Below are 26,249 nucleotides of genomic sequence, written 5' to 3' on the forward strand. Positions count from 1 at the left end.
AGGAAGTGATTGTTAGGTGGGTCCTGTCTCCACTCTCCTTGGAGGCCTAGGGCCTTGGAGACCTTAAGCTGGGGCTGGGAGGCGGGCCTGTGGACCCCTTCGCTTAGCTTTGCCAGAGAACCGAGAAGAGGAGCTCCTTCGCACAGCGCTTCTGCCTGCCCCCGCCCCTGTGGAGCCTGAGCTGCGGAGGTGGCTGTGTCCCCAGGCAGGGTTCTGGGGGTGGCTGAGGCTGCTGGGCCTGGCCCAAGTCCCTAGACAGGCCCCATGGTCTCAGGGGCCTCCTTTTTTTTGTTGTTGTTCCTGTGATTCTTGTGGGGGCTGCTGGTTTCTATGGTGACAGCATCTCAGGCCAGCTTGCTGCCTGGGGCTCTGGGTGCTGGCCCAGCCCTCTAGACTGGTGGGCTTTCCTGTCTCTACAGCCTCAAGAAGGCCAGGAGAGTGGGGGTAGGGACTGGAGCTGCAGAGTTCTTGGGACAGACTGGCCCAGGAAGGGAAAGAGCCAGGGTCTGAGACCTGGCCCCTGGCCCAGCCCAGCACTCTTGTGGAAGGGGCCCCAGGGTTGGAATGAAGGACTCTGGGGAGAGGACTTGGCTCTCCTGGATGTGGGCAGACAGATCTTGGCCCTCTGAGAGCCCAAACTCCATGTAGATGCTTGGCCACCTTCTTATTCTCCGAAAGCGAGGAGGGCATACTGTGTCAGCTGGGGTCTCATGGATGCTCAGAACCAGAGGGACCTCAATAGTTGCTACCAAACTCCTCTTTGATAGTCATGGAATCTGAGGCCAAGAAGGGCCAGTTCCGGGTCCCATTGTGAGTCTGGGTCCCATGTGCCTTCCAACTGGACAGATCCTTCAGAAGGACTGCTTATATTGAAAAGTCTGTGGGCAAGACGAGGGCAATGGCTGGGGCCACCCTAGAAACTCCGTGCAAGAAGTGACTTCTGTATAGATGGCCATTGCATGTTCATTCCAGGACTTCCAGAGGCCGACCTGGGCATCATAGGTCTAGCCTGGGCTCCTATGTTGCTGTGCCTCAGGACATGGAAGTAGGACCAGAACAGGGCCATGCAGAGGCCATGTCCCTACTTCCTTTGTTCCAGCCTAAGATTGGGCTGTAGGAGATCGGAGTCGAAGACTGGAAAAAATGGGCTTGCTTCTTACACATGGCACTATCCTGGATCGGCCTTCTGTCTGTTAGAGTCTCAGTTCCCCTTGTAAAAAGGAGGGGGTCCTTTGTCCTTAGGGAAGAGCACTGTTGTTGTGAGCTGGACCCCTGGATCAGCCATAGCTGGTGTGACGCTCCTGATGCAGGGAGGGAGCAGAGGGTTTGGGTGTGGAGCCTTCACAGGTTGAGCTGACCATGATAAGTGCCTGGGACAGGGAGAATGAGGCCACCCTGACAGGGAGGAGCAGATGGACTGTCCCCAGCTCTGCTTTGTGTGGCAGAAATCCATGGGTGCTCTGGGGGCTTCTGCTTATCAGGTCAGTGGTCACAAAACAGTGTCTCTGCAGGGCGTCCTCTCAGAGCTCCCAGTCTCTGTAGCCCAAGCCAGGCCCCAGAAGCTGAGTTCAGAGCCAGGTGGTACCTCCTGGAGCCTTTTCCCTTGTGTGATGCGATAGCAACCCGCCCTCCTAACTGCAGGACTCCCTTGAAAGCAGTCTATGTTTAGTGCGGAGCTTGAGCAGGGAGTGGAGGTGGGCAGACGACTATTGTGGGTGTGGTTTCTGTTTACCTCCTACCAGGTCTCCTTTTGGTCTTTCTTTCCTTTCTACCTACCCCTCCTATCTCACCCAGATTGGCTTCCGTAGGGGTGAGACCCCACTTAAGATGCTGGAAGGTAGGGAGGGTCCAGAAAGTGCTCCTGTTAAGGTCTTCCTGACCTTTAGCTAGCTTACTTGGCCCAAGCTGACATTTGAATGCTCAGGACTGGGGGCTTAGGCAGAACCTGGTTGGTGCCCTGTAGGGAGATCGGGAGACCTGGAAACAGGCAGGATCCTCCTTCCCCGAAAGCAGCATCTAGAAGGAGTTTGTAAAGAGGAGGTTTGACGTGAGGTCCTGGGGGCACACAGAAGTTCACAAGCCTAGCTAGGGGTAGCAGGTGACAGCTATTCCATTTAGGTGAGAAAGGCACAGGGCTGCCAGGGATGTGCGGGATGTGAGAGAGGCATGGAGCACAGGACAGGAGAGACAAAGTAGACAGGGTGTGAGGGAGAGCTTAGCTTCATACCAAGGGAAGGGAAGACAGGCGAGACAGGGCAGAGACCAGCAGGGGAGACGAGACCCTGGCAGGAATAAGCAAGCAATGGACAACCTGTCTGGCTTCAGAGCGGTGGCCAAAGCTGGGGTAGGTGGCTGCAGAGAGAGACAGGTGTTCCTCTCCCTGGCCGACAGCGAGACTATCTGAACCAGATAGTTGGAAGGCATCTCAGTCTGGGCAGAGACAATGTACCAGACACAGTGGCTCAGGGGACCTGAGGTGGAGGTAGAGTGTGTGACACTCAAAGCCAGGGTTGCAAACTGGTCAAGGCATGCCATGAGGGAGACAGACCTAGGAGCGGGGAGCTGGCTGGGAGCCAGGGTGTGGGCGCAGATGCTGCTGGGCTGCGGCTGGGGCTGCGGGAGGTGAGTAACTGCTCTGAGTCACACCTGTGAGTGGGGTGCACCACCTGCCTGAGCTTTGTGGATGGACTAGGCAGTGTGTTTATGGTGCCCGACGCAGCCTGGCCGTAGTAAACACAATGTGAGGCCAGCTGTTGGTGTCGTTGCTTCTGGGACATGTCTCAGACTTAGCTGGTCGGGGACCAGGCCCTAATCCTGTGTGTAAGTAACCAGGATTGGTACCAACATTTAACCTGACTCGGGGCCGAGTATGTCACCAGGATCAGGGCTCAGCATGTGACCAGGATAGGGGCAGGTGTGTGAGTAGGGTCAAGCCAAGGTGTGGCAGGGTCAGGTAGCAGAGTGTAACCAGGGTTACACTCAAGGGTATGATCAGGGACAGGGTTCAAAGCATAACTGGGATTGGTCAGGGCTCAGAGTGTAACCAGGATCAGGGCTCAGTGTGTGAATAGGGGCAGGGTTCAGAGTGTAACCAGGATCAGGGCTCAGTGTGTGGCCAGGATTGTGGCTCAGCCTGTGACCTGAATCAGGGCTTAGTGTGTATGTACACGGTCAGAGTTCAACTTGTGACCAGAGTCAGGACTCAGTATGTGACTATGTCCAGAGCTCAGCCTATGATAAGGATCAAAGCTCGATGTCTACCTGATATCGGTACTCAGAATATGCACCAGATCAAGAAGCAGAGTGGAAATATGACTGGGATCAAGACTCAGTATGTGTTATTGGTGATGGGCAATGGAGGAATATGTACCGTTATCACGTGACTTAGTCTCTGAGGTGGGGTACTTTATGGGTAGTTCAGAGCCGTAGATAACAGTGAGACAGGAACAGGAGGAAGCTGGCATTGAGTGGCGGAAGTTGCTCTTTAGGAGGCAAGGTGTGTAGACCATTTGGAGACTCAGGAGTTTACAGGGTGCAAAGTAACAGTAACTGTGTAATGTGCAACCGAGACACGCCATTGGTGAGTCGCTCAGAGCGCTTGAGAGAAAGCGACAGGCAGAGAACCTGAGGCTGGGTCAGACGGAGTGTTCCTAGGGTCTCTAGAAGGTGGTGACATCTCAGCTAAGAGAAGAGCTAGGCACATGAAGGTCAAGACAGTGATGGATGATGGGAACAGTCTGTGCAAAGGCCCTCGGGCATGCCGAGCTTGGCATTAAAGCTGATGTCCCACAGTGGGCCAGCCTGGTCCTGTCTTCTCTCTAGGATTTAGGGTCTGTTTCTTGTCCTTGGGGTCTCTAGTCTGACCCTCCTAATAAGGCCTGGCATTCTCTTGACACTCCTGCTTCACAGCTTGCTGCTGCCCCCACCCCACCCCACAGAATCCAGAGCTGAGGCTTTCATGAGTGCCAGTTGGGAGAAGCAAGCAGGCTAGGGGTGTCTGGTGGCTGCCAGGCCTAATGAGGGCAGACAAGGCAGATGGCCATAGAGGTCGAAAGTGGAGTCAGTCGTGGCATGGGTGTGAGCCACTTGCTCAATTGACTGTGACCTGCCCAGAGTTTTGGAATATTTGCTGGCCACAACCCCTACCTGTCCCAGTCACCTGGCCTCCCCTCACCTGGGACCCAGGTTCTTCACTGGTAAAGGAAAGTATGATAAGACTGTTTGATCCTAGAAGGCTCCTGCCCGGGGAAAGATGTCCAACGTTTCAGTGTAGTGGATGTAGTGATGTCTCCACTTGCCATTATGGCTAGAGACTTTTGCGGTGACTGAGTCACAGGGCTGGTCACTCCGGTCGCCTTCAAGGCTCAGGGGCCTAGGGTAATTAGAGGCTCCTGCGGCAGAAGTTCAGTCTCTTTCCAGAGTAGGTTTGGCTGGAGCATAGAATCCCAGCAGGCATGAAAAGCAGGCTTGGTGTTAGAGCCAGAGCAGGAATCTTCCTGCTTGTGCCAGGCATATATATATATATTGTATATCTGTATGTGAATCAGGTAGATCAGGTAGGTGGGTGCCGGGGCGTGTTAAGCATATTGTCCGTGTCACCCTGGGGGTAGAGCCTACTTAGGCCTCCTCAGACCTCTTTTCATTGGGAAGAGGGAAAGGAAGGGGGCATGAGGAGCTGGGGTGATGGTGCAGAGGTTCCTCTCTTAATCCCATGACTATGGCCTGGGACACCACATGGCTTATGGTATGAGCCATGGTCTGTGTCATCATTTGCAGTGAACATTCCCTTGTGTGAGCCGGGCCAGCCTGCTGTTTCTGGGTTGTACTGGGCATGTAGTAGAGCATGGTGGGGTCTATGGGCCCTGCCCCTACACAGGTAGATCAGAAGGACCAAGGCCTTAGTCTTGTGGAGTTGGGAAGTGAGTCTTGGGCAGAGCGAGTCTCACATACAAAGACTCTGAGAGGGAAACAAGGCCGCCCAGTGGCCTGAACCAAGCGGGGAGGGGACAATCAAGCTATGGAGGTGAATCAAGGTACCCCACGAGAGCAGGGGGAAGACAAAAAGAGGAGCTTTGGCGAGGCGATGAGAAATGGAACTGGGGGAAGAATGTTGGGGTGGGTAGCCATGGAGTTAGGGGTGTTGGCTGGCTGCCCGTTTAGATATAGTGGGAACTGGGGACAGACACCATCCTGGGCTCTGGCAGTGTAGAGTCACAGAGCTGACTGTGGGCACAGGGCTGAGTCTATGCCTCCCTCACCCTACCTGTGATGTGGGGCATACCCTCCCGGAGTTGCGGGGCTGTGACATGGAGGAGGTGAGGACTATTGCCAGACGTGACCTGTGACTGTCATTATACTTGTGAGGGTTTGTCTTCAGCCAGGGACAAAAACTGCCCAGCAGAGAAAGTCAGAGGACTGGTGTGGAAGAGCACAAGACCCCTGGGGCTGCCTGGGGCCTGGGCCAGATCTCTGTTGGCTCATCATGGGTCATGTCTCATTCCTTGTCTCCCCTGCTTCCCAGACCATGGATAAGGTGACCGTGCCCTCTGTGACGCTCATTGTGGGCTGTGGCGTGTCTTCCCTCACCCTGCTCATGCTGGTCATCATCTACGTGTCTGTGTGGAGGTAGGTGCCCACTCCAGAAGCCAGAGATTCAGCCCTCCCTCCCTCCCTCCCTCCCTCCCTCCCTTCTTTTCCCTTGTACCATCTACTCTGGATCAGCTGACCCCTTCGTCCCATGCTATCTCTGTTATCATTCCAGGTTCCTGATTTTCTGGGTCACTCAGGGACCACAGAGGCAGAATGGGGGGACATGTTGAATATGCAGATTCTTGTTCCTATTGTCACCTGACTACATTCCTTGACAGCCACCAACTTTGAGCCCAGGCCCCAGCTGGGCACAATGAGCAGTTAGCCTTTGCTTACTCGGGTTCCTGTGGCTACCCAGTATTCGCGTGTACTCTCATACCTGGGCCTGCAAACTCCCTGGGGTCAGGATCCCAAGGCTACAAGGATCATCAGGACCATGTCCACTGCAGGCCCTATCTGCCCCTGTGTAGGTTATAGGGTGGCATAGCCTGGCTAAACTCCAGGCAAGTGTGTATATAGGAGACTTGCATTGTGTGACTCCCCTTATGGTGAAGGCATTAGGAGCTCACCCAGGTCACAGGTGTGTCAGTGCACATGTGTATATGTAACCACAGGCATGAGCCAGTAGGATGGCGTCCTCCCTGCTCGCCAGCATCCAGTCCCACCCAGTCGTTTACACTGAGGTACATTCAAGGTCATTGTACACAGAGCTGTTCTAGGACTCCCCGTGCAGCCATGGCTGGCCCCTGTGGCTGGCTATTCCAATTCTCTACCCCATATGATGGTAGCCAATAATCGAAATTGATGTGCCAGTCAGTGCCTGCAGGCAACAACAAGAGATTGATGTGATTGGGGAGGAAGGCAGCCTCTAGCATCAGGTGCCCTCTGTGTTCTTCCCAGAGACAGAATATCCAGAATGCTTCCCATAGAACTCCCTCTGCAGTCTCTTAGCAGCTCAGAGGCTGGACTCAAGTCTGACCTGGACAGGAGGCATCTTGGGATTTAAAGCACCTTTCTCAGTGAGCCTCGCTGGCGTCACTGTGCCCTGTGAGCTGCAGACAGGAACCGTCCCGATGGCCAGTTAGGGAGTGGGGGGACAGATGAAATGATGATGGTGGTGATAACGGTGACCGTGGTAGTGACGATGATGGTGACGTAGGTTGTGATGGTTATGCTAGACGTGAGAGTGGAGGTGCAGATGATGGTGGTGAGGATTGGGGTGGTGATGGTGGTAGTGATGGGCTTCGTAATGACAGTAGCGATGGTGATGATGGTGGTGACAGGCAGTAATTTCAGGGAGGAAATGGAACTCTGGTTCTTAGGCAGACCACATGACTGTGGTCCCTGTGAAGTGCTGACCTCAGGTCCTGACCCCTCTCGCAGGTACATTCGCTCAGAGCGGTCCGTCATCCTCATCAACTTCTGCCTGTCCATCATCTCCTCTAATGCTCTCATCCTCATCGGGCAGACCCAGACCCGCAACAAGGTAGGCAGCCTCCTGCCCTGCCCTGCCTTGCACTGGGCAGCTCAGTGTAAGGGTCTCCATGTGCCTTTCCTAGGACCCCTTCCTCACTCCTACCCTGTGACCGCCATTCCCTGTCCTGACAAATGCGACCCAGGGGCTAAGCTTTGGGGGGGGGGGGAGGCTGTCTTCACGTGCCACCCTAATGTGTTGGAGACAGAGAGAAGGTCTAGCACCAGACACTGCTGTGTGCCATGGTAGAAACTCACAGTTGCAATGGCCTTGCCTGTGACTTGATGCGGGTCTTGGGGTGTGACTCCCCCTGACCCCCGACCCTCAGGAATAGACCTGACTGGGGCTTCTCAGTGGACTCCTGGGCCCAGTTTGCTGGGAGCTGGGGGTGGGGGGACCCACCAGTGGTCCATCTCAGGGTGAGGACCAGGTTGCTTCCCGCCCAGGAACTTGGCTGGTCTCAGTCATTGGGTGCTAGGTTTTTCCCATCTGTTGCCACATGTACATAGGGGATGGGTGAGAGCCCTCGAGCACCTGCCCAGTCCCCTTGGCCCCTGCCCGCCCAGGTTGTGTGCACGCTGGTGGCTGCCTTCTTGCACTTCTTCTTCCTGTCCTCATTCTGCTGGGTGCTCACCGAGGCCTGGCAATCCTACATGGCCGTCACTGGCCGCCTCCGGAGCCGGCTCGTCCGCAAACGCTTTCTCTGCCTGGGCTGGGGTGAGCAGGGGAGCTGGGGTTGGGGGGGGTGAGGGCGGACTGTGGCTAGGGGTGTTGGGGTATGTGAGGGTGGGCAGTGGTCTGGGGCTAGTGAGGAGTGAGGACATGCGGCTGGAGAGACGGTATGCAGTGGACTGGGTTAGGCAAACCCTCAGGGGATGGGTAGCCTGGATGGGATGATTGATGGGCTAACTCTGCTCTTGGCGTTTTTGTTCTGGCCCCTGCTTGTTTCTGCGTCTTCTAGAGTCTCCATTTGCCATTCTGGCTTCTCCCTTTGAGCTGCCATTCCTTTATAAGGTTGCCAGAAAATGCAGCCCAACCGGTCCAGTCCCATAGGCATTCAGATGACAATGACAGTATACTGTACCTTTCATAGTACTTGGGACACATGCTCTTTCTATTAGAGTGAGTGGTTAACAGGTCGAGCCTGGCCCCCTGATCTGCAGTTCTGCACCATCCCATCCCTGCCTACCTCTTTCCTGTAGTACTGCTCTCATTTGGGGCTTCCCTTATGCAGCTTGTCCCTCCCTCAACTCACGTGGAAAGGGGATGGCAGGACTGACCCCTGTTCTTCTGCTCCTCTTCCAGGGCTCCCTGCACTGGTAGTGGCCATCTCCGTGGGATTCACCAAGGCCAAGGGTTACAGCACCATGAACTAGTGAGTTGGGCAGGTGGGGATGGGATGGTGTTCTGCAGACCCAGGACATGCCCAGCCTTGATGGAGTTGTATCAGCCAGGCTTAGGAGGGCGAGACATTGGATAGCTTTCTCGCTCCCAAGCAATCAGGTCCTGTCCAGCCTGGCCAGGGAGATGAGAAGAATGCCCAGGGCCATCAGAGCCTCTTGCTTCCTCAGTGGGTGACTTTGATGGCCATGAGCCCCTATGGTCGTCCTCTCCATGTGTGAAGTGTTGAGGAAACCCCCTGAGAACAGCAGATGCACCCTCTCTGTGAACATTATAAGGGTCAGTCAGTTTCACAGATGAAGCCCCTGGGACCACAACAACTGATCTCAAGCAGAGTGGGCTCCACGGGCAGTGTAGGATCCCAGGCGTAGGATGGAGCTAGAAAGGGGAACAGAGACCTGCAGGGTTGGTTGGCTCACACTAGTTGGGAGTTGGGTGGCTGAAACCATCAGCGGGTGGGTCAGAGCAAACCTGACTTACTCGGAAGCTCCCGGGAGGTGAGCTGGAGCCATGCCGAAGACACCGGTGGGATTCTGAAGAATGAAGAGGGGTGCGTTTAGCAGCATTGGCTAGAGTGCCCAGGCCAGAGCTGGGAACAGGTCTGTGGCATGCAGAGGACCCTCTCTGTCAGTGATTCTCAGCCAGAGGGTCTCAGCCCCCGTAGGGGTCACATATCAGATACCCCACATATCAGATATTTACATTACAATTCACCACACTAGCAAAATGATAGTTACGAAGTGGCAACCAAGTAATTTTGTGGCTGGGGTCGGCATAGCATGAGGAGCTGGAGTAAAGGGTCCCAGCACCGGGAAGGCTGAGAAGCACCGCTCTAGGGTGCTGCTATCATGGAAGGTGTCCAGGGGCTTTGGAGCCTAGGGCTAGGGACCTAGGACAGGAACCTCATTCATTCAGGGTCTGCCAGAGACTCTGGGAGAAGAGCCAGAAGTGCCCCCACTCACAGAGAACAGAGAGGAGCCCCAGGGCTTCTAAGGAGGCCTACCCTTGCTCTGGGCCATACCTCCATGCGTAATTGGAGGTAGCAGTGTCTGCATAGGGACTCCTGGGGATACAAACAAACAAACAAACAAACAAACAAAAGTGTGTGCAAATTTCCCTATTTCTGCCATGGCTGCCGGGCTCATACACTTCTCCCTGACACACTTGTTGCCTACTCTCTCTTGGGCATGGCGCTGCTGGTTTCTGACCGCTTGTTTCCTTCCCCAGTTGCTGGCTCTCCCTGGAGGGGGGACTTTTGTATGCCTTCGTGGGACCAGCGGCTGCAGTTGTGCTGGTACTGACCCACTCCTACCCCTCCCCTACCTCCCGGGCTGGACCCCTGGGTCCTTACCTGTCCCTTAGATGACCTGTGGGGGATCTCTGGTCACCAGCAGTGGCAGCACTGTCACCCCGCACCAGTCACTCAGTGTGGTACCCTGTCACCCTCTTATCTCCATGAGCATGGCTTGCCTGGGTATTGGGCATTGAATACGTACCTGCTGGGAGGTCTTTGTGAGTTTGATGAGGTGGGGACAGACGGACAGATGGATAGCTGAAGCTACAGGGATTGAGTAGACTTGGTTCGGGTCATGCATGTCCACCACAACTGTCAGCACCCAGCGTGCTAAGACCTGAGGTTGCTTGCTTCCTGGTGTCAGAGGGACCTTGTTTTTTCCTGGTCCTTCAGTTGACACGCCCATTTGGAGAGGAGTCCAGAACTCTAGCTGGGGGCTGGCCCTGAGCCAGGACTGGCCTGGCTCAGCATGGGAGTAGATGCTCTCTCTCTTGTCACCCCAGCTTACTCTCTCTGTGGGAGAGGGGTGGTCAGAGAGCTTGGCTCAAGTCAGTGTGGTAGACAGGTGGCCCAGGAGTGACTGACCCTGCAGAGTGTGAGACTCGAGTCTGGGGTGAGTGTGTAGGTGGGGAGAGACAGTTGGGTGGCTGCCAGAATCCTTGCTTCTTCTTCCTCAAAGGCATCCGATGGAAGGCCAGGTGGCTATAACTGGTCAGTGCCCCTGAGGATAGCTGCTGGGTCAGAACAGGTGCCATTTAAGAACAGGCTCCAGGGGCTGCATCATAGGATCCTGTACCCTGACCACTCATCCTATGACAGCCAAGCAGAGACTATCGCAGGAGGGGAGCCAGTCCTAGAATACCTGCAACCCAGCCATGTGGTCAGCAGGCTATGAGGCAGGGCCACACCAGGAAGCAAGGCCCTGCACATGAAATCCTGACTGCAGAGTCATGGAAACTGTCAGCCCCTAAGCCTCTCTGGGCATGGTCTCTGGCACAAGAGTCCAGAGTATCTCCCTATCTTGCCCCTTGCCCCTTAGGGCCAGGTCAAGGTCCTGGAAGCTTTTCTACAAAAAGGTAATTACCTCGAGGCCTTCAGGAATTCTCTCAAAGTGGAACGAGAAGAAAGATTTGAGCAACACCTTATCCCTTATTCCATACCTTGGCAGAGATAATCAAAGACAGGCAAGGTGCCAGGGTCCTAGGGCGTGGAGGCTCTGACAGTGGACTTGAGACTGATTCTGATCTTGGATAGTAAGTCAGTGAGCAGCTTGGAAGATACACCTGACAACCTAAGAAGCACTCAGGAGGCACCCAGTGAATATTGTTAACGGGGCTGAGCGTCAGTGGGATCGGAGGAGATCAAGAGCAAGGGGTACCCAGTATTAGCCAGTTGAAGCCATCCTTGACCCTAGGACTCACCTGCAACTAGGAGCTTGCCATCATCAGGGGCCAGGGGAAGGGTGTTGGTGGTGTGGGCACGTTGAGAACGGGGCTCTGGATGGACCCACCTGGCCAGCACTGGGGTCTGAATCGTGGGGGCACATGAGGAACCCTTAGAAGACTGTGGACATTCTGGGCATGGTCACTGCTGATCTAGCCACCCACGGGCTCTGGCCCACTCCTGCCTCTGCCCGGCAGGTGAACATGGTGATCGGGATCCTGGTGTTCAACAAGCTCGTGTCCAAGGACGGCATCACGGACAAGAAGCTGAAGGAGCGGGCAGGGTAGGCCCTGTGGCCCTGGCACCTTGCCCTTCTTGGCTGGAAAGACCCAGAGCCCACCCACCACGAAGTCCCCAATCCAGTCTGACAGTTCAGGTGTCCCGGAACAGGCTGGGAAACTGGGGCATAGAATACAAAGGCTTTTTCTAGCCGGTTGGTCTCTGCTTTGCTCTGTGCCCCCGTCTCTCTACCTGACCTGTAACAAGGCGGGACCCTGCAGAGTCTCCAGAAACTGTTAAGGCTCATTTCTCAAAGAGCGCGCCCCCTACTGGGCTCAGGCTGGTGGGAGGACACCCCAGGCCCAAGGCTGGGAGCCCTCATCCCTGTTCCCTGACTCCCACCTCAAGAGGCCTTGCCTATCTGGTGCCTTCATCACTGGAGGATAGCTAGGGACAGATGGGACAAGGCTCCTCCCACACTACTCAGGCACCTGCTCTGTGGGTTGTCCTGGGAGTGAGGGATGACACGGGGCGTGGGGGGGAGTCACTGCTGCCTTGGCTCAGGGACATTCAAAGGGTCGCAGGAAACTGGGGTGGTAGCCTTGCCCTGCCCAGCGTTCTCCCTGTCCAGCCTTCCACATCCTGCAGCTGGTGTGCTGGTGTCTTTGTGGGGGGTCCTCCCCCCACCCCTCCCCCCTGTGCCTGTCTTGCTTGGTGTCTTTCTCTGTCTCTCACTGTCTTCTCTTTTTTCTGGTTCCTCCTTTTCTGCCCGGTGACTTCCCTGGGTGCCTGGTGGACTCTGGTCCTGGTTAGAGCTCTTGAGCCGGCTAGGGAACTGTCAGCGTGCAGGGTTTACCTCTGTGGTGGAGAGCTTGGGCCTGGGCTTCTCGCCCCAGCCTGGCTGTCCACCCCAGAAGAGTGGGCCAACATCCGAGTCTGAGACCCAGCTCACATGTGGGTTGAACTGTGGCTGAAGCTGTAGATGTGGAGGTCCCCCTGGACTCTCCAGCACTGGCCTGCTTGATTTGCTATTAGAGTAGCCACAGGGCAAGCTTCCATGTGTATATCCCCCTCCTATCAGAGTAAACAGGGGTTTAGGAGATGGGGAAAGCTGGGAGCTAGAGTCAGACCCCAGCTGTGGGTATCCTGGGCCAGTGCCTAGATGAGGGGGCGTCTTCCCGCTGTGTGCGTGCACGCCCCCCTCGCACACCCATGGGCATGCCTGGACTGGGCTGTCGTACAGCTCAGCCTGTCTATTTCTGCTCTCCTTGTGAGGGCAGCCCATGTGATAACATCTGCTGTGCCTATGTGGGAGGAGGAAAGATAGCAAAGCCTCCTTCAGATCTTACTGCTCTCCACACTGAGGCGTGCTGTCTGTCAGTCAGCAGCTGCAGGCAGCCTGCAGTCCCTGCCCTAGGCGGCTTGGGTCCCTTAGACGCCCGAGAGCCTCGGGCTGCCATCTCTGCTCCTTGCCTCGCGTTTCCGAGGGAACCTGTTTGCTTTTGTTTCAGCCTTTAATTTCACTTGCAGTCAGCTGCCCGTGCCCCCCCTCGGGCGTGCCCTCACGTGTGCTGAATGCGGAGTCCTCTCTGCGGCCGAAGCCACCTCCGACGCCACCAGTAATGCCATGTTAGTGCCTCGCTGCCACCTTGGAGCAGCCCTGCGCGGGCTCTGCTCCCCCCTGACTCACATTTATTTGTTTTTATGTTTTTCTTTCACTTCTTTCATTTCTGCAGTCCCCTCTGGGTTTCCAAGGCAGCCCTGGCCTCTACCCACCCTCTGCCTGCAGGCTTGTCTTTCTCAATTCAAGACCTGCTTGCTATGCAGCATATAAGATACTTGGGAGGCAAGGAGTGGGCCAGCTAAGGTAGCAGAATGGGACTGAGTCCAAGGTCAGTTGGGGTGGGTCTGCACTGCTTCCTGCCGCTCCCTGAGTGCCCCCAACAATGCTGGCCCAGAGCTTAGCCACAGCCCCCTACCTCCATAGGATGAGTGGATAGAGGCTGGAGTCATGTGAGTGTGTATATACATATGAGTGTTTGGGGTGTGGGGGGGTATGAACCTGTTAGCATTGCTCATGTGTAAGAGTAGTTGGATGTGTATATAGTCTACATGTGCCAGTGTGCACGGGGATGGTGCCTGTGTGGGGGAGTGGGTATGTTTGTAGTATGCAGCTGTGCAGAGAGTTTCCCATATGTGAGAGTAACTGGGTGTGTGGACAGTGTGCTGCACGTGGCAGAGAGAGTGACTGGTGTGTACAGATGTGAGGAAAAAGTATGCAAGTGTGAACTTGCAAGCAAGTGAATGAATGGTAAGTCGGTGTGAGTATGTGTGTGGATGGGTGTGTGTGTGTGTGTGTGTGTGTGTGCCTGCAAACGTGTAACTGGGCATGGACAAGTGCATATAGATGCATGTCTTATCCCCTATAGGTATATGTGCTGTGTAGGAGCTCAGGAAGATATGGCCATGGAAACAGGGTACTGAGCCCAAGGGCGTGTTGACCCCTCCCTGACTTGGTGTGACAACTTACCTGTGTTTTGAGTGGGTGGAGCTCAGCATAGAAGGTCCAACCAAAAGCTCATTTTGTTCGGGACATAGCAATAACAATAGCAGAGACCCCAAACGCTAACCCTCTTGAGCAGACACTGGAACTCAGGACTCTTCGTACCTCAGGCTGTGTGGGTAAGAAGATGTGTATGGTTGAGGACCCATCCAAGTAGCTTGGCCTGTTCCCATGCTGGGCCCATGCTGCTGTGAGTCTCGGTGGCCCAACTTTTGGATCAGCAGTCTTTCTAGGTAGAATGCAGACGAACTCAGCTCCAACCTGAGCCAATCAGCTGAGGGTCAGGATTCCAAAGGTCAGGCAGCAGCTAGAAGTGGTGACACCCAGGCCTCCCTGGAGTTCCTCTGCCTTGGGGGTATCTGAGTCTTTAGGGAACGTATGGCTCCTCTTCCTCGGGGCTTCTGGGGAAATGATTTGGAAACTGGTGGCCTGGGGGAAGTAGAGAAATGGCAGTGCTGGTTTTGTGGGAAGCCAAGGGGTCTCTGCTAACGGGAAGATCTCTTCCTATACCAGACACGGGTGACAGGAGGCGTCAGGGTCCCAGATCAAAGGGTGCCTGCTTTGAAGGAGAGGGAAGATGTCACTGGGCCCAGTGCTGTGGTAGGAACCAGTTTAAAGCTGAGAATGTTCCTGCTGGTGATGGGAAGTAATTTACTAGGGGAGCCAGCCTGCCACTGTTCTCTTCTAGATTCAGGGACAGGTGAGCTCACAGCCGGGGTAGGGGTCAGGGTAGCAGCTGGCTTACGCAGCAAGGGAGAGGAAGGTGGAGTAGCTAGCTCTGTGCTGGGAGACTCCACTCTATCCTCCGCTTCGAAAATATGAGTGGGGTAGTAGGGATCCAGAAACTGGGGCTTCCTGCCTCTAAGAAGGGAATGACAGTTGACTGGAGGTGGGGGCTATATAATGTACAGTTTAGGAGCCCATACTTCAGGGCATGGGGGAAGGCTGGGATCATCAGATGGATTCCTGACTGGGGCCTGAGTTGGGGAAGGTGAGCAGACAGAGGTCTGGGCAGGGCTAAGAGAGCCAGTCCTGTGTGCTCTGGCTACTGGCGGCTACTATGTTCACCAAGTGGTAATAGCTCCGGCTGCAGGCAAAAAGATCCCTGGGGTCAGCGTAGCATGGCTTCAGAGGGCACAGAGGTAGGCCTGGACGAGGTGATGATAAAGGGCTACTGTAGCTAGCTGTATGGCCCCAGAGGCCAGCGAGGAGGTGAGGACCCCTGCCATGGCTGGACTCTCCAGTTTGGTGGGAGTTTGGAGGACCTTCTGCCTAACTGGGCCATCAGATCCTCTAGCCTCTCCCATCAGCCCCACTGCCCTAGACCCCACTCTGTGTTCAGTCCCCTTCTCCCATCTGCTCCTTTGAGGGGACAGCAAGATGATCCCCCCCCAAGAGGAGAGGGAGAAGTGATCCTGATGTCACCCCTGACTCCTGGCAACGACAGGGGCTACAGACAGGCCACAGTGGCTCCTGGAACCACAAGAGTCCTGGGGCTGGGGCCCAGGCACAGTTCTCAAGCACTTACCTGTCCCACGGCCTCGAGGCAGTACCATTATCCCTACCTGAGCTCCGTGGTAGGTGCAGGCCAGGTACTGGTGGAGGGCTCAGGCTGCAGGCTCTCTCTGCCAGCCTGATGCTCCAAGAGACTGAGGGATGATGGCAGGGGTGGCTCACAGGTCAGGGCCACAGGAGGGCGCTGAGGCCCAGGAGAGCAGCTGCAGCCTCGGAAGAGGAAGAACACCCTCTGTCTGTTCTGTTTGTCTTGGTCTCTCTCCTTTGACCCTCTGGCCTTGTCCAACTGTCCACTGTCTGTCCTGTTTCTCCCTCACAGTTTCTCTCTCTCATTCTCTCAGTACTTTCCCCCTGACTCCTGTCCCCCACGGCCATCTTGCATTGCAGTTGGAGCCCTGGGTCTCTGGGTCCAGGGCTCAGGGCCTAGAAGATGGAATCAGGGGTTGCTTTGCTCCGTGCATCTCTCCCATCCCAGTGTCCTTCCTGTCTGTCTCCCTCCCGTCAACTTCCCGGACAGGGTCCAAGTTCTCTCCCAAAGCGCTCCTCTACTTTGCTGGGTCCCTTCCAAGCCCTCTGGCCTGGGGATGGGGGAAAGGGGTGTCCTCAGGAGAGGTGGAGCGCCCATGGGGCCGCCCTGATGCCCTCCATCCCCAGGGCCTCCCTGTGGAGCTCCTGCGTGGTGCTGCCGCTGCTGGCGCTGACCTGGATGTCTGCTGTGCTTGCTGTCACCGACCGCCGCTCCGCCCTCTTCCAGATCCTCTTCGCTGTCTTTGACTCACTGGAGGGCTTCGTCATCGTGATGGTGCACTGCATTCTGCGCAGAGAGGTGGGCGCCCTGGGTCTGGGAGCCACCTGTGTCCCTCGAGGTGGACTCGTGCCCATCTCTTGGTACAAGCGTTGCTGGGAATAGCCCCCTTTGGAGGATAGCTCATATCCCAGGATGCCTTATCAGCTGTGGGAGGTCTGCAGCTGACAGGGCAGAGTAGGAGAGCCAGTGCTAGATGCGTCTAGCATTTTCTGAATCTTTTGGAAGGTGAGAATATGATGTTTCCGTCCAGCTATGTCCTGATGGCCACCAGGAGGAGGTAGTAATGAGACTAGGTGGTTGTCCCGACCTCAGAGAGACAGCCCTGTGGATGGAAGTACGTCTGCCCCAAACAGAGCCAGGACATGGCTATGGCCAAGAGAGAGCCTGTTGCCTCCATTCTCTTCAGAACCTTTTAGAATGCTGTTGAGGAACTTAAAAAGCAGGAGCTATGAGAGGACACAATCGACTGTAGCTGCAGGAACCAGGGTGGGGAACCTCAGGTGACAGAAAAGACTGAGCCAGCAGGGCAATGAGGAGGTCCAGGGAGGAGGTCTCTAGGGAGGTTCTGGTGGAACACTCTGGAAAAGAGGGTTGCCTGCATTGCAAAACATATCCCCACAACAGTCTAGGCCCTCCTTCCACTTCCCTGCACTAGTCATGTGTCACTCAGCTGTGGGAAGGAAGCTACTGTGAGAAGCCATCAAGTGCCACGGCAGCTCACAGGAAGAGAAGAGACTTCTGAGCCCACTTGCCCCAGCTACCTAAGCACTGAATCCGCAGTTCTCAATAGCCCCTCCATCAGATGCCACAGCTTTCAGCCCACAGGCAAGTGAAGTCTGGTCTCAGGTTCTAAGGCCCCCGATCTGCTCCGAAGTTGCCCTCCTGCCCTCTGTTCTTCTCTCAGTGCTCTGCCTTCCTTCTATGAGATGAGCAGTGTCATGTGAGAAAGGACCTTGGAGCCTTACACAGACAGAAGGAGCTTGAGCATTCCTCACTCCAGAACAGCAGCTTCAGAGCTAGGCTGGGGAGAGTGAGGCTTCTCCCGCCTAAGCGTATCAGATGGGAAGAAAGACTACAAGGTCAGTTGGAAGGAGAGGCCTGCAGGACCAGTTGTCTCAAAGTAGGCACTCCAGAAAGGGCAGCAGGACAGATGTCAGAAGAGTAGCAGAACATCCCATTCAGGTCTAGCCTAGGGATCTGTCGAAAGCCTCGTGGTCAAAAAGCTCAGATGTGACTAACAGCCTAAGGGCCTACAGTTCCATGTTGGGCAGAGTGAGCACACAGAAGCAGCTTCAACCCTGTGTGGCTCTTGATACAGGCTGTCTCCAGAGCCTAGATTATAGGTAATATGTGATCTCGTGTCCTTCGGTTGGTTCTACTTGCCAAGATTTATGCCGGCCTTGTGGCTGGCCTTAGCCTTGCCCATACAGCCTGCCATGATGAGCAGGCTCACCGCCTGCAGTCAATAAAGGCTTTTGGGGTCCAGGCCAGCCCTGAAGCTGGGTGCCTGCTTCAGGCTTACATCCTTACAGTGGCCTCCAGCCAGTGGTGCCTCCAGCTCCTTCACAGCATCAGAAGCTCCACATGTCTTCATCTTACATGCTCTCTTCTCGCGCAAGGTGTGTGCCTTATTCAGGGTTTCTATTCCTGCACAAACATCATGACCAAGAAGCAAGTTGGGGAGGAAAGGGTTTATTCAGCTTACACTTCTATACTGCTGTTCATCACCAAAGGAAGTCAGGACAGGAACTCAAGCAGGTCAGGAAGCAGGAGCTGATGCAGAGGCCATGGAGGGATGTTACTTACTGGCTTGCTTCCACTGGCTTGCTCAGCTTGCTTTCTTATGGAACCCAAGGCTATCAGCCCAGAGATGGCACCACCCACAATGGACCCTCCCCGCTTCATCACTAATTGAGAAAATGCCTTACAGCTGGATCTCGTGGAGGCATTTCCTCAAGGGAGGCTCCTTTCTCTGTGATAACTCCAGCCGGTGTCAAGCTGACACTCAAAACCAGGCAGTACAGTATGCTGCTGTGCTCCAAGGAGTCTCCTTGCAGAGGTGCTGTGTGGGGGCCATGTCTCCCTGCTGACATGTTCTCCCTCCTCCAGGTCCAGGATGCTGTGAAGTGCCGTGTGGTGGACCGACAAGAGGAGGGCAACGGGGACTCAGGGGGCTCCTTCCAGAACGGCCACGCCCAGCTCATGGTAGGACTGACTGCCTGGAGATACAAGCTGTCCCGCCAGGGACCTCTAGGTCCTCCCTGTGCCCAGAATTCTGCTGGGCCCTGGCAGCCCTATTAGATGAATTCTGACCTCAGTTTGCAATTGGAGAAACTGAGGCCAAGTTGAAATCCTTGATGCAGGGTGTTGAGCTGGGTAAGGCTGTTGGTGAGTTGGGTGGGGGCATTCTTGCCTTCCTCAAAGCTGGCCCTTCCAGAACTGTGCACAAGCCAACTGTGAGTTAACCCATGCCGACTGCTTCAACTATGGGATCTAGGCACAGTAGCCTCTGAGCAGAGCCCTGGGCTCTGCTGGCTGGCCAGCTTCCTGCCCCTCTGGCATCACCCGTATATTGTCCCAGGTGTCCAGCACCCCCCGGGGTGAGGTCCTGGGGAACATCTCCAGGTGGTGTCTACACAGGGCCAACCCTCTGGGCCTCAGTGCCACCATCTAGAGGGAACAAGTGTCAGCTGGACAGGTACTTTGTCATTTGGGGGACACTGTTTTCCCTCCTCTTGATGTTTCTCCTGGCCTGACCTCTGACCTCAGGGGAAGATGGCTGCCTTCCCAGCATCTTGGCTCCTGCATTTCAGGGAAAGACCTCCAGTTTGAGATTAAAGGCCAGACTGACTCCCCTGGAGCCCTGTGGCCTATGGATGGGTCTTGTAGACCCAAGCGTCTAAGGTGGTCCTGGGTCACCACTCTGGCCTCCCCAGCTGCTGTCCTCAGAGATGCAGGGGGGACCATGTCTCTGCTCTAGGGGAGGCTGGTGCTGGCCCAGGTCTGTGTCTGTCCCCTGCTGTCTGTCTTGGATGGAATGGCAGAGGCTCTGGAAGCCCTGGTGGCTGCATGGCTTTGGGGGGAGCATGGCCAGAGAGGCAGAGGCCGGCTGCTCCGTGATGCCTTGGAGGGAGAGCACGCATGGTTGATCGCACGCACAGACAGACAGACACAAACACATGCATGGAGAAACACGTGCATATGCCCCTTCACGTAAATTCGTAGAGGTCAACTCCGGCTCAATTGTGAGTCATACGGTCTTCCTCTCAACATCTATGTCCATGCTCACACAGTGTGCGCCTGTGTACTCGAAAAGGCAGACGCGCTGCGAACATACAGAAACACGGCACACACATGCATGTGAATGCTGACCGACACACCCATGCTTGCACAGACAAGCATACAGATGCACGGCCACACTGTGTGGTCCATAGACTAATAATGCGGGCCGGGGTTCTTGGTGACAGCTGTGACCTCCGAGGTGTGGGTGTGGCTTTGGTGGCCCCTTTCCTACCACCCTGCCGCTTGCAGCACCACCTGCTACCAGCCCTGCCCTCACCTCGCCCTCGCTCTCTGTCTTGCAGACCGACTTTGAGAAGGACGTGGATCTGGCCTGTAGATCAGGTGAGCGCCTGACAGGTGAGAGCCATGGTGGCCGGTCGGCCCTTCTGCTTCCTTCTTCACTCCTAGCATCTGTGTGCCTTTCCCATCCCCATCCCACACCTACTGCCACATGGCCCAGTCTGGGCCCCCTCCCCCTCAAGGGCTTCAGGAGGCCCCAGAAAGCTGTTGTGGAGCTGGGCTGGGACCATCTTTGTTTGCTGTTCATGTGTCCGTCTCTCCCTTCTCCTCTCATAGGGCAGAGCAGATGGGCCCCAGCTCTGTGTGGGACCCAGCCCTGCCCCTCCTCTGTCTGCACACTCACTGTCCTCACCTGCCTCCTGCCTGCCCTCTCCCAAGCACCAGTGTTCTGTGTTGTCTTTGTTTCTTTGTTGTTCAACGGGGGAGGGGAGGGGCGGGGTGCATCTCTGTGAGGCAGGAAGAACACAAGGGGAAGGAACTGCTCCTGGCGCTCTGCCAATGCAGATCTTCCTGGAAGCACAGTCAAGAAGGGACGCTGTGTCTTCCCTCCCCCCCCCCCCGTGATCCCACCATCAAGTCATAGCACCTGTGAACCAGGGACTAGGGCGATGGCCAACAGTGGAGAGGTCACCTGGCTTTGTGCCGGGCAATGTCAGCTGATTCCTGGGTAAGACTCCTGGAGGAGGTGTGACTTGGGGCAGAAGAATCCTTTCTAAGTCTTCAAAGACCCAGCTCCATAGCCTACCAAAGAGATGACCCAGGCACTAGGGGTTGGGTGCTGACCCAGCCGTAGTGGTGTGCTCTGTGCTCCCTACACCCAGCTGTGCCTCGTGATGTCACGGGCCGAATGTGGCTGGTGGGCACACAGTGAATGGGTGTCTGTGTATAAATGTCCATGGTGGGGCAGAGTCCCTACTGGGAGGGTGTTGGGCTGATCTGGGTGCAGGCCGCAGAGGTCCTTGAGATGGGGTTGGTCTTTGGAAAGGTGCATACAAATTGATAGAAAGGTGGCTAGTTCACTGCTGGGGTACTGGGGAAGGGCTGGAGGATGGCAGTGCTGGGTGACTTAGTCACTGTCCTATTGCTGGGAAGACACCGTGACCGAGGCAGCTCGTAGAAAGGAAAGCATTTAGCTGGAGGCCTGCTTAGAGATTCAGGGTTTTAGTTCATCGTCATGGCGGGAAGCACTGCAGCAGACAAGCAGTAGCTGAGAGCTACACCACGATCCACAGGTATAGACCCTGGGCCTGAGACGGGCTCTGAGACCTCAAAGCCCATCCCTAGTGACGCACTTCCTCCAACAAGGCCACGCCTCCTGATTCCTTTCAAATAATGCTACTCCCCGAAGACTAAGAATTCAAACATATTAGCCTATGGGGTTGTTCTTATTCAAGCCGCCATACTGGGTGACAGTATAGTTGTCATTGGAGGCGAGCTGGGAGGGTGAGGGACCTTCAGCCTGGGAAGCTAGAATGTTGTGGGTGACCATAGTTGATAAGACGGCAAGAAATGCTGGTGAGCCCCAAGGGTTAGGTGGGGCTAGGTGTGACCAGAACAGGCAGTATGCAGACCTGGGACCGTCTTCCTAAGAAGAGAGTGTGACCCTGCTCTGGAAAGAGCACCCAGGAAGGGCAGCGTGGACAGCTGCCTTGGGTGAGAATTAATCCGGTACTCTACCGGCCAGTGGGGCTGGGTTGATGGGCAAGTGACAGATGGGATGTTTGGTGAACCGGAGTCCAGGCCAGATGCCAGGTGGACCACAAGAGAGGTGGCAGGGCGGACACTTCAGGGAAAGGGTCTTTATGAAGGCACAAGGGAAGTTAATGCAGGAGAGCGCTTCAGAGGGAGTGACCTGTTGTGCTAGGTCTCATGATGCTTGGAGCCGATATGTCTATGCCAAGCACATCCTCCCCTCCGCAAGGGCTTGTGTGCTGCAGAAGCGCTGGTGGAGAGTGGGGTAGGGAGCTCTTTCAGCCTGGAAGTACCTCGCTCTGCGCTTTCCAGCAGAGGGCGCCCTCACCTGCCTTTCGGAATTGCCATGATGGGGGCTTTGTATGAGCAACAGTCCGGTTGTCTTGGGAGGCAGACAGAAACCCCTGTGGGCCAGCCTCATTAGAAAAGACAAAGGAGCTTTAGCTGCCCAAGTGCCCCATGAGTCTGGAGTGGATGTCAGGGCTGCTGTGGGTGGAGACCAGGGTGGCAGCAGTATTGGCTGGGAGTGAGCCCCTGCTGCTGCAGGCCATCCTTACCCCTCTGATCCCCTTTTCCTGTCGACTGTCTTTTCCGATGATCCCCCACTAGTGCTGAACAAAGACATTGCAGCCTGCCGCACAGCAACTATCACAGGTACCTTCAAGCGACCATCACTGCCTGAAGAGGAGAAGATGAAGCTGGCCAAGGGCCCACCCCCCACCTTCAACAGCCTGCCAGCTAATGTGTCCAAGCTGCACCTGCACGGTTCACCCCGCTATCCTGGTGGGCCACTGCCTGACTTCCCTAATCACTCACTCACCCTCAAAAAGGACAAGGCTCCCAAGTCCTCTTTTATTGGCGATGGGGACATCTTTAAGAAACTGGACTCCGAGCTGAGCCGAGCCCAGGAGAAGGCTCTGGACACGAGCTACGTGATCCTGCCCACGGCCACGGCCACACTCCGGCCCAAACCCAAGGAGGAACCCAAATACAGCATCAACATCGACCAGATGCCTCAGACCCGCCTCATCCACCTTAGCATGGCGCCTGATGCCAGCTTCCCTACCCGAAGCCCACCCACCCGTGAGCCCCCAGGCGGTGCACCCCCTGAGGTGCCCCCTGTCCAGCCCCCACCACCACCACCTCCACCACCCCCTCCACCCCAGCAGCCCATACCCCCACCACCCACCCTGGAGCCTGCACCTCCCAGCCTGGGGGACACGGGGGAGCCTGCGGCCCACCCGGGACCCAGTTCAGGTGCTGGGGCCAAGAATGAGAACGTGGCCACCTTGTCAGTGAGCTCCCTGGAGGTGAGGATGGTTTAGAGTCTGCCAAGGCAGAGATGGGTAGACCCCCAGCCAAGGGCTGGTGCCTCCCTGCCCTGTAGGCTCTGGGTATGTCAGAAGTGGGTAAGGCTAGCCCAGGGACAGGATCTTTTTGCAATCCATCCCATTTCATAGTTGGTAGCACACAACAGTCTGGTTAACCCAGTGCTTGTGTTCCCCCTGTACCTTATTCAGCCTTTAGGACAAGGGGCAGAGGCTAGGATAGCAACCTTGGGGAGCCCCTGACCCACAGTAGGATGTGCCACCATCTAGCCTTCTACCTCTTAGGTGCAACCAGCACTGAGTTCACTGTTGGGGGTCCAACCATGTGACCTGTGTGGCCTGCCTGAGCTCAACACTGCAGAGGGAGAGCAAAGGCAAATGGGCCTAGAGCAGGGATGGGAGTCCTCATTGCTCACAGAGACCCCATCCTCATTCCATCATTGTCAAGGGTTCCCCTTCAGTTTCAGCAGCCCCTCCAAACCCAGAGCTCGGGAATAGGCAGCCTGGGTACTTGGTGCACCCTCAGCAAGACCCCTGAAGGCAGGCTGGTGTCTCCCCAATTGTCAGGCCAGAGGGCCTGGACTTGTGGTCAAGGCAGTTTTAGGGAACACATTGCCCATGCACACAACTCCTTTCTCCTGCAGCGGCGGAAATCACGGTATGCAGAACTGGACTTTGAGGTAAGTGCAGGGGCCTCTCTCTGACCAGAGAGGATGGGTACCAGGGCCATTTCAGCAATGGGAATTGGAGAGGGGCTCACGGCAGGGACCAACAGCAGGGAGGACGAAGGGGTGGCTGTGGATGCCCATCCGGGCTCAGGACTCGTGGTCCCAACCCACAGAAGATCATGCACACACGGAAGCGACACCAGGACATGTTCCAGGACCTGAACCGGAAGCTGCAACATGCGGCTGAGAAGGAGAAGGAGGTGCCAGGCGTAGACAGCAAGGTCAGAAGCAGGGGCTCTGCCCCAGCCACCACGGGCTTCTGCCCACTCTCTTCACACCCTCACTCCCTGGATTCTTTGGTTGGCCTTTCCCTGGGCTAGCTGCCCCTTCTCAGATGTGCAAAGGGCAGGGCAGGGCAGGGGGATCCCGAGCCTGGCTCCATCTGGCAGGTTCCAGACTGTCCTTCTCCACAGCACTGACCCCAGCATGGGAACTGCAGCTACTGCCGGGACTCGGGCTGTGGGATGCGTGCGTGCGTTACTGCTCTGTCTGGCAATCTTTTCCTAAGAGCCCTTCTCTCTCTCCTTCCTCCTCTGCCCTGACTCCACCCCTGGCCTTGAGTAGCCAGAGAAGCAGCAGACTCCCAACAAGAGGGCCTGGGAAAGCCTCCGCAAGCCCCACGGGACACCTGCCTGGGTAAAGAAGGAGCTGGAGCCATTGCCCCCGTCTCCAATGGAGCTGCGGAGCGTGGAGTGGGAGAAGGCGGGTGCCACCATCCCACTGGTTGGCCAGGACATCATTGACCTCCAGACCGAGGTCTGAGCGGGCGGGCCGTGGCCCCACACCGGGCCAGGAGGTGGGATGCTGCTCTGCCCGCTCCGCCATAGGACGGGCACAGATGCGCTCGCGGTGGCGGGCCGGGTCCAGCCCCGGCCTCAGGGCGCTCAGAGGCGGCCAGGCAGAGGGCCCGCGGTGCTGGGACCAGAGCCAGACACAGGACAGGAGGTGGCATGGCCGGCGGGCACAGGGATCCAGAGGCCAGATGATGCCTCAGACTCTGCCCTCCTTGGGCAAGCCCGGGCAGGCAGGCAGGCGAGCTGCTGTGAACACGGACAGGCCTGGTGTGGCCAGCGTCCCCAGGATGCCCACTTCAGCCACCACTGCAGAGGACTGCCTGTGGCTCACCAGCCTGGCTCCGATTTTTAGACACCCCTACCCCTTGGGAAGCAGCCAGACCCCCCACTCCCTTCCAGGACCCTGGGCCCCTCCCAGACCCAGGCAGAGAGCATGGTCCTGACCCAGACCCCCTGGGACAGGACTGAGACCACTCTGGAAAGAAGCGGGGTGGGGAATCTATTTTTTCTCTCCCTTTCTTTTCTTCAATAAAAAGAATTAAAAACCCAGCTTTGTAGTCTTATTTTCTTTCTTTCTTTCTTTCTTTCTTTCTTTCTTTCTTTCTTTCTTTCTTTCTTTCTTTCTTTCTTTCTTTCTTTCTTTCTTTCTTTCTTTTCCTGTAGCAGAGCGGCTCCACTTCAGTAGGCAACTCCTGTCCTGGCCTGTCCTGGCCTGTCCTGGCCTGTCCTGTCCTGCCCTGGGTGCCGGCCCTCCACATGGTCCTTTGAGGCTGGACTTAATTTTACTCCCTGGCCCCCTGAGTCACCTGGGAAGGACAGAGTTTACAGGTAGCAATTTTAAAACAACTAGAAATAGTGAAAGAAAAGAAACAAAATATGGGTTGTAGCTGGGTTCTAGCAGCTCCCCTGAGCCCATCTTGAACAGGCCTGCCCTACTGTTTTGTAGGGCCCAGTACTGGCTCCCTTTGTCCTGTTCCCAGCCCATGGCGGTCCTATCAGTGGTGTGAACTTGGTGAGCATGGTCAGATTCCCTAACAAATCAACCAGATGCCTGCCACCCCAGCATCAACATTCTTGCATTTCCCAGAGTTTCCAGCAGGGGGAAGCCTAAGCCACTCAAGGAGTCTGGCTGGGAAGCTAGCCGATCCTTCCTTTCCCGAACGCTGGGACTGCACAAACCTGGTCCTCTGCAGGCAGAACCCTTCAGACCCCAGTGTGAACTGGGATCCAGATGCAGACCACTGGCCCTGAGGGACAGGTGAAGCCTCCGGGACCCCAACAAAATACTAACAGCTAGAAAAGGAGTCCAGCCCCATATAGGTTCCTTTTATACCCTCACCCAAATCTTCTCCCTCCCTCCCTTCCTTCCTTCACTGTCTTTGACACGCCGCCCCCTCCCCAGCGTCCATTTTAGCAGCAGGGACAGGATAGGGATAGTGCTTGTTGGTATAGTGACCACAGTGAGCTCAGGTAACTGGGATGGCTATTCACACCCCTGGGTGCACAAACACGGGCGGCTGAATGGTGAGTGAGGAGAGACAAGTCTACAGATGGCCAGAGAAGGGCATGTAGAGCCCAGGATAGACCCTAGACCACAAACAACAAAACAAACACCCCACCAAGGCTTCGGTGAGATTTGGCAACAAAATAAGACCCAGCCTAGACCGTGCCATGGCTAATGTGAACCGCGTATGCACCGGTGCCTATGATCTGGAATGGAAGGTTTCTAAGCCCCCATCACAGCGCCTCCTGCTGGTCACATGAAGAATCACTATCATAATGCACCTGCTGTCTGTGCACAAAGGTCCTACCTTTCAGC

At 56.0% G+C, this 26,249-nt stretch overlaps 1 protein-coding gene across 4 annotated transcripts in view; it reads left to right on the forward strand.

The window, feature by feature from the left end:
* The window catches only part of Adgrb1 (adhesion G protein-coupled receptor B1), a 72,271-nt gene extending 47,298 nt beyond the window's left edge, over nt 1–24,973 (forward strand). For 2 of the 4 annotated variants that reach the window (XM_029547927.1, XM_029547929.1), the window contains exons 19-32: nt 5,522–5,625; nt 6,973–7,075; nt 7,630–7,780; nt 8,369–8,438; nt 9,692–9,758; nt 11,399–11,484; nt 12,951–13,049; nt 16,153–16,324; nt 18,416–18,511; nt 19,891–19,945; nt 22,190–22,890; nt 23,553–23,588; nt 23,750–23,857; nt 24,201–24,973. In XM_029547927.1, the coding sequence (XP_029403787.1) occupies nt 5,522–5,625; nt 6,973–7,075; nt 7,630–7,780; nt 8,369–8,438; nt 9,692–9,758; nt 11,399–11,484; nt 12,951–13,049; nt 16,153–16,324; nt 18,416–18,511; nt 19,891–19,945; nt 22,190–22,890; nt 23,553–23,588; nt 23,750–23,857; nt 24,201–24,398 (2,046 nt within the window). In that variant the 3' untranslated portion in view covers nt 24,399–24,973. The remainder of the gene's footprint in view (nt 1–5,521; nt 5,626–6,972; nt 7,076–7,629; nt 7,781–8,368; nt 8,439–9,691; nt 9,759–11,398; nt 11,485–12,950; nt 13,050–16,152; nt 16,325–18,415; nt 18,512–19,890; nt 19,946–22,189; nt 22,891–23,552; nt 23,589–23,749; nt 23,858–24,200) is intronic. The other 2 variants (XM_029547930.1, XM_029547931.1) reach the window with 2 other exon arrangements.
* The last annotated feature ends 1,276 nt before the right edge of the window (nt 24,974–26,249 follow it).

The sequence above is a fragment of the Mus pahari genome, chromosome 17 (genome assembly GCF_900095145.1).
Source record: "Mus pahari chromosome 17, PAHARI_EIJ_v1.1, whole genome shotgun sequence".
Taxonomy (NCBI): Eukaryota; Metazoa; Chordata; class Mammalia; order Rodentia; family Muridae; genus Mus; species Mus pahari.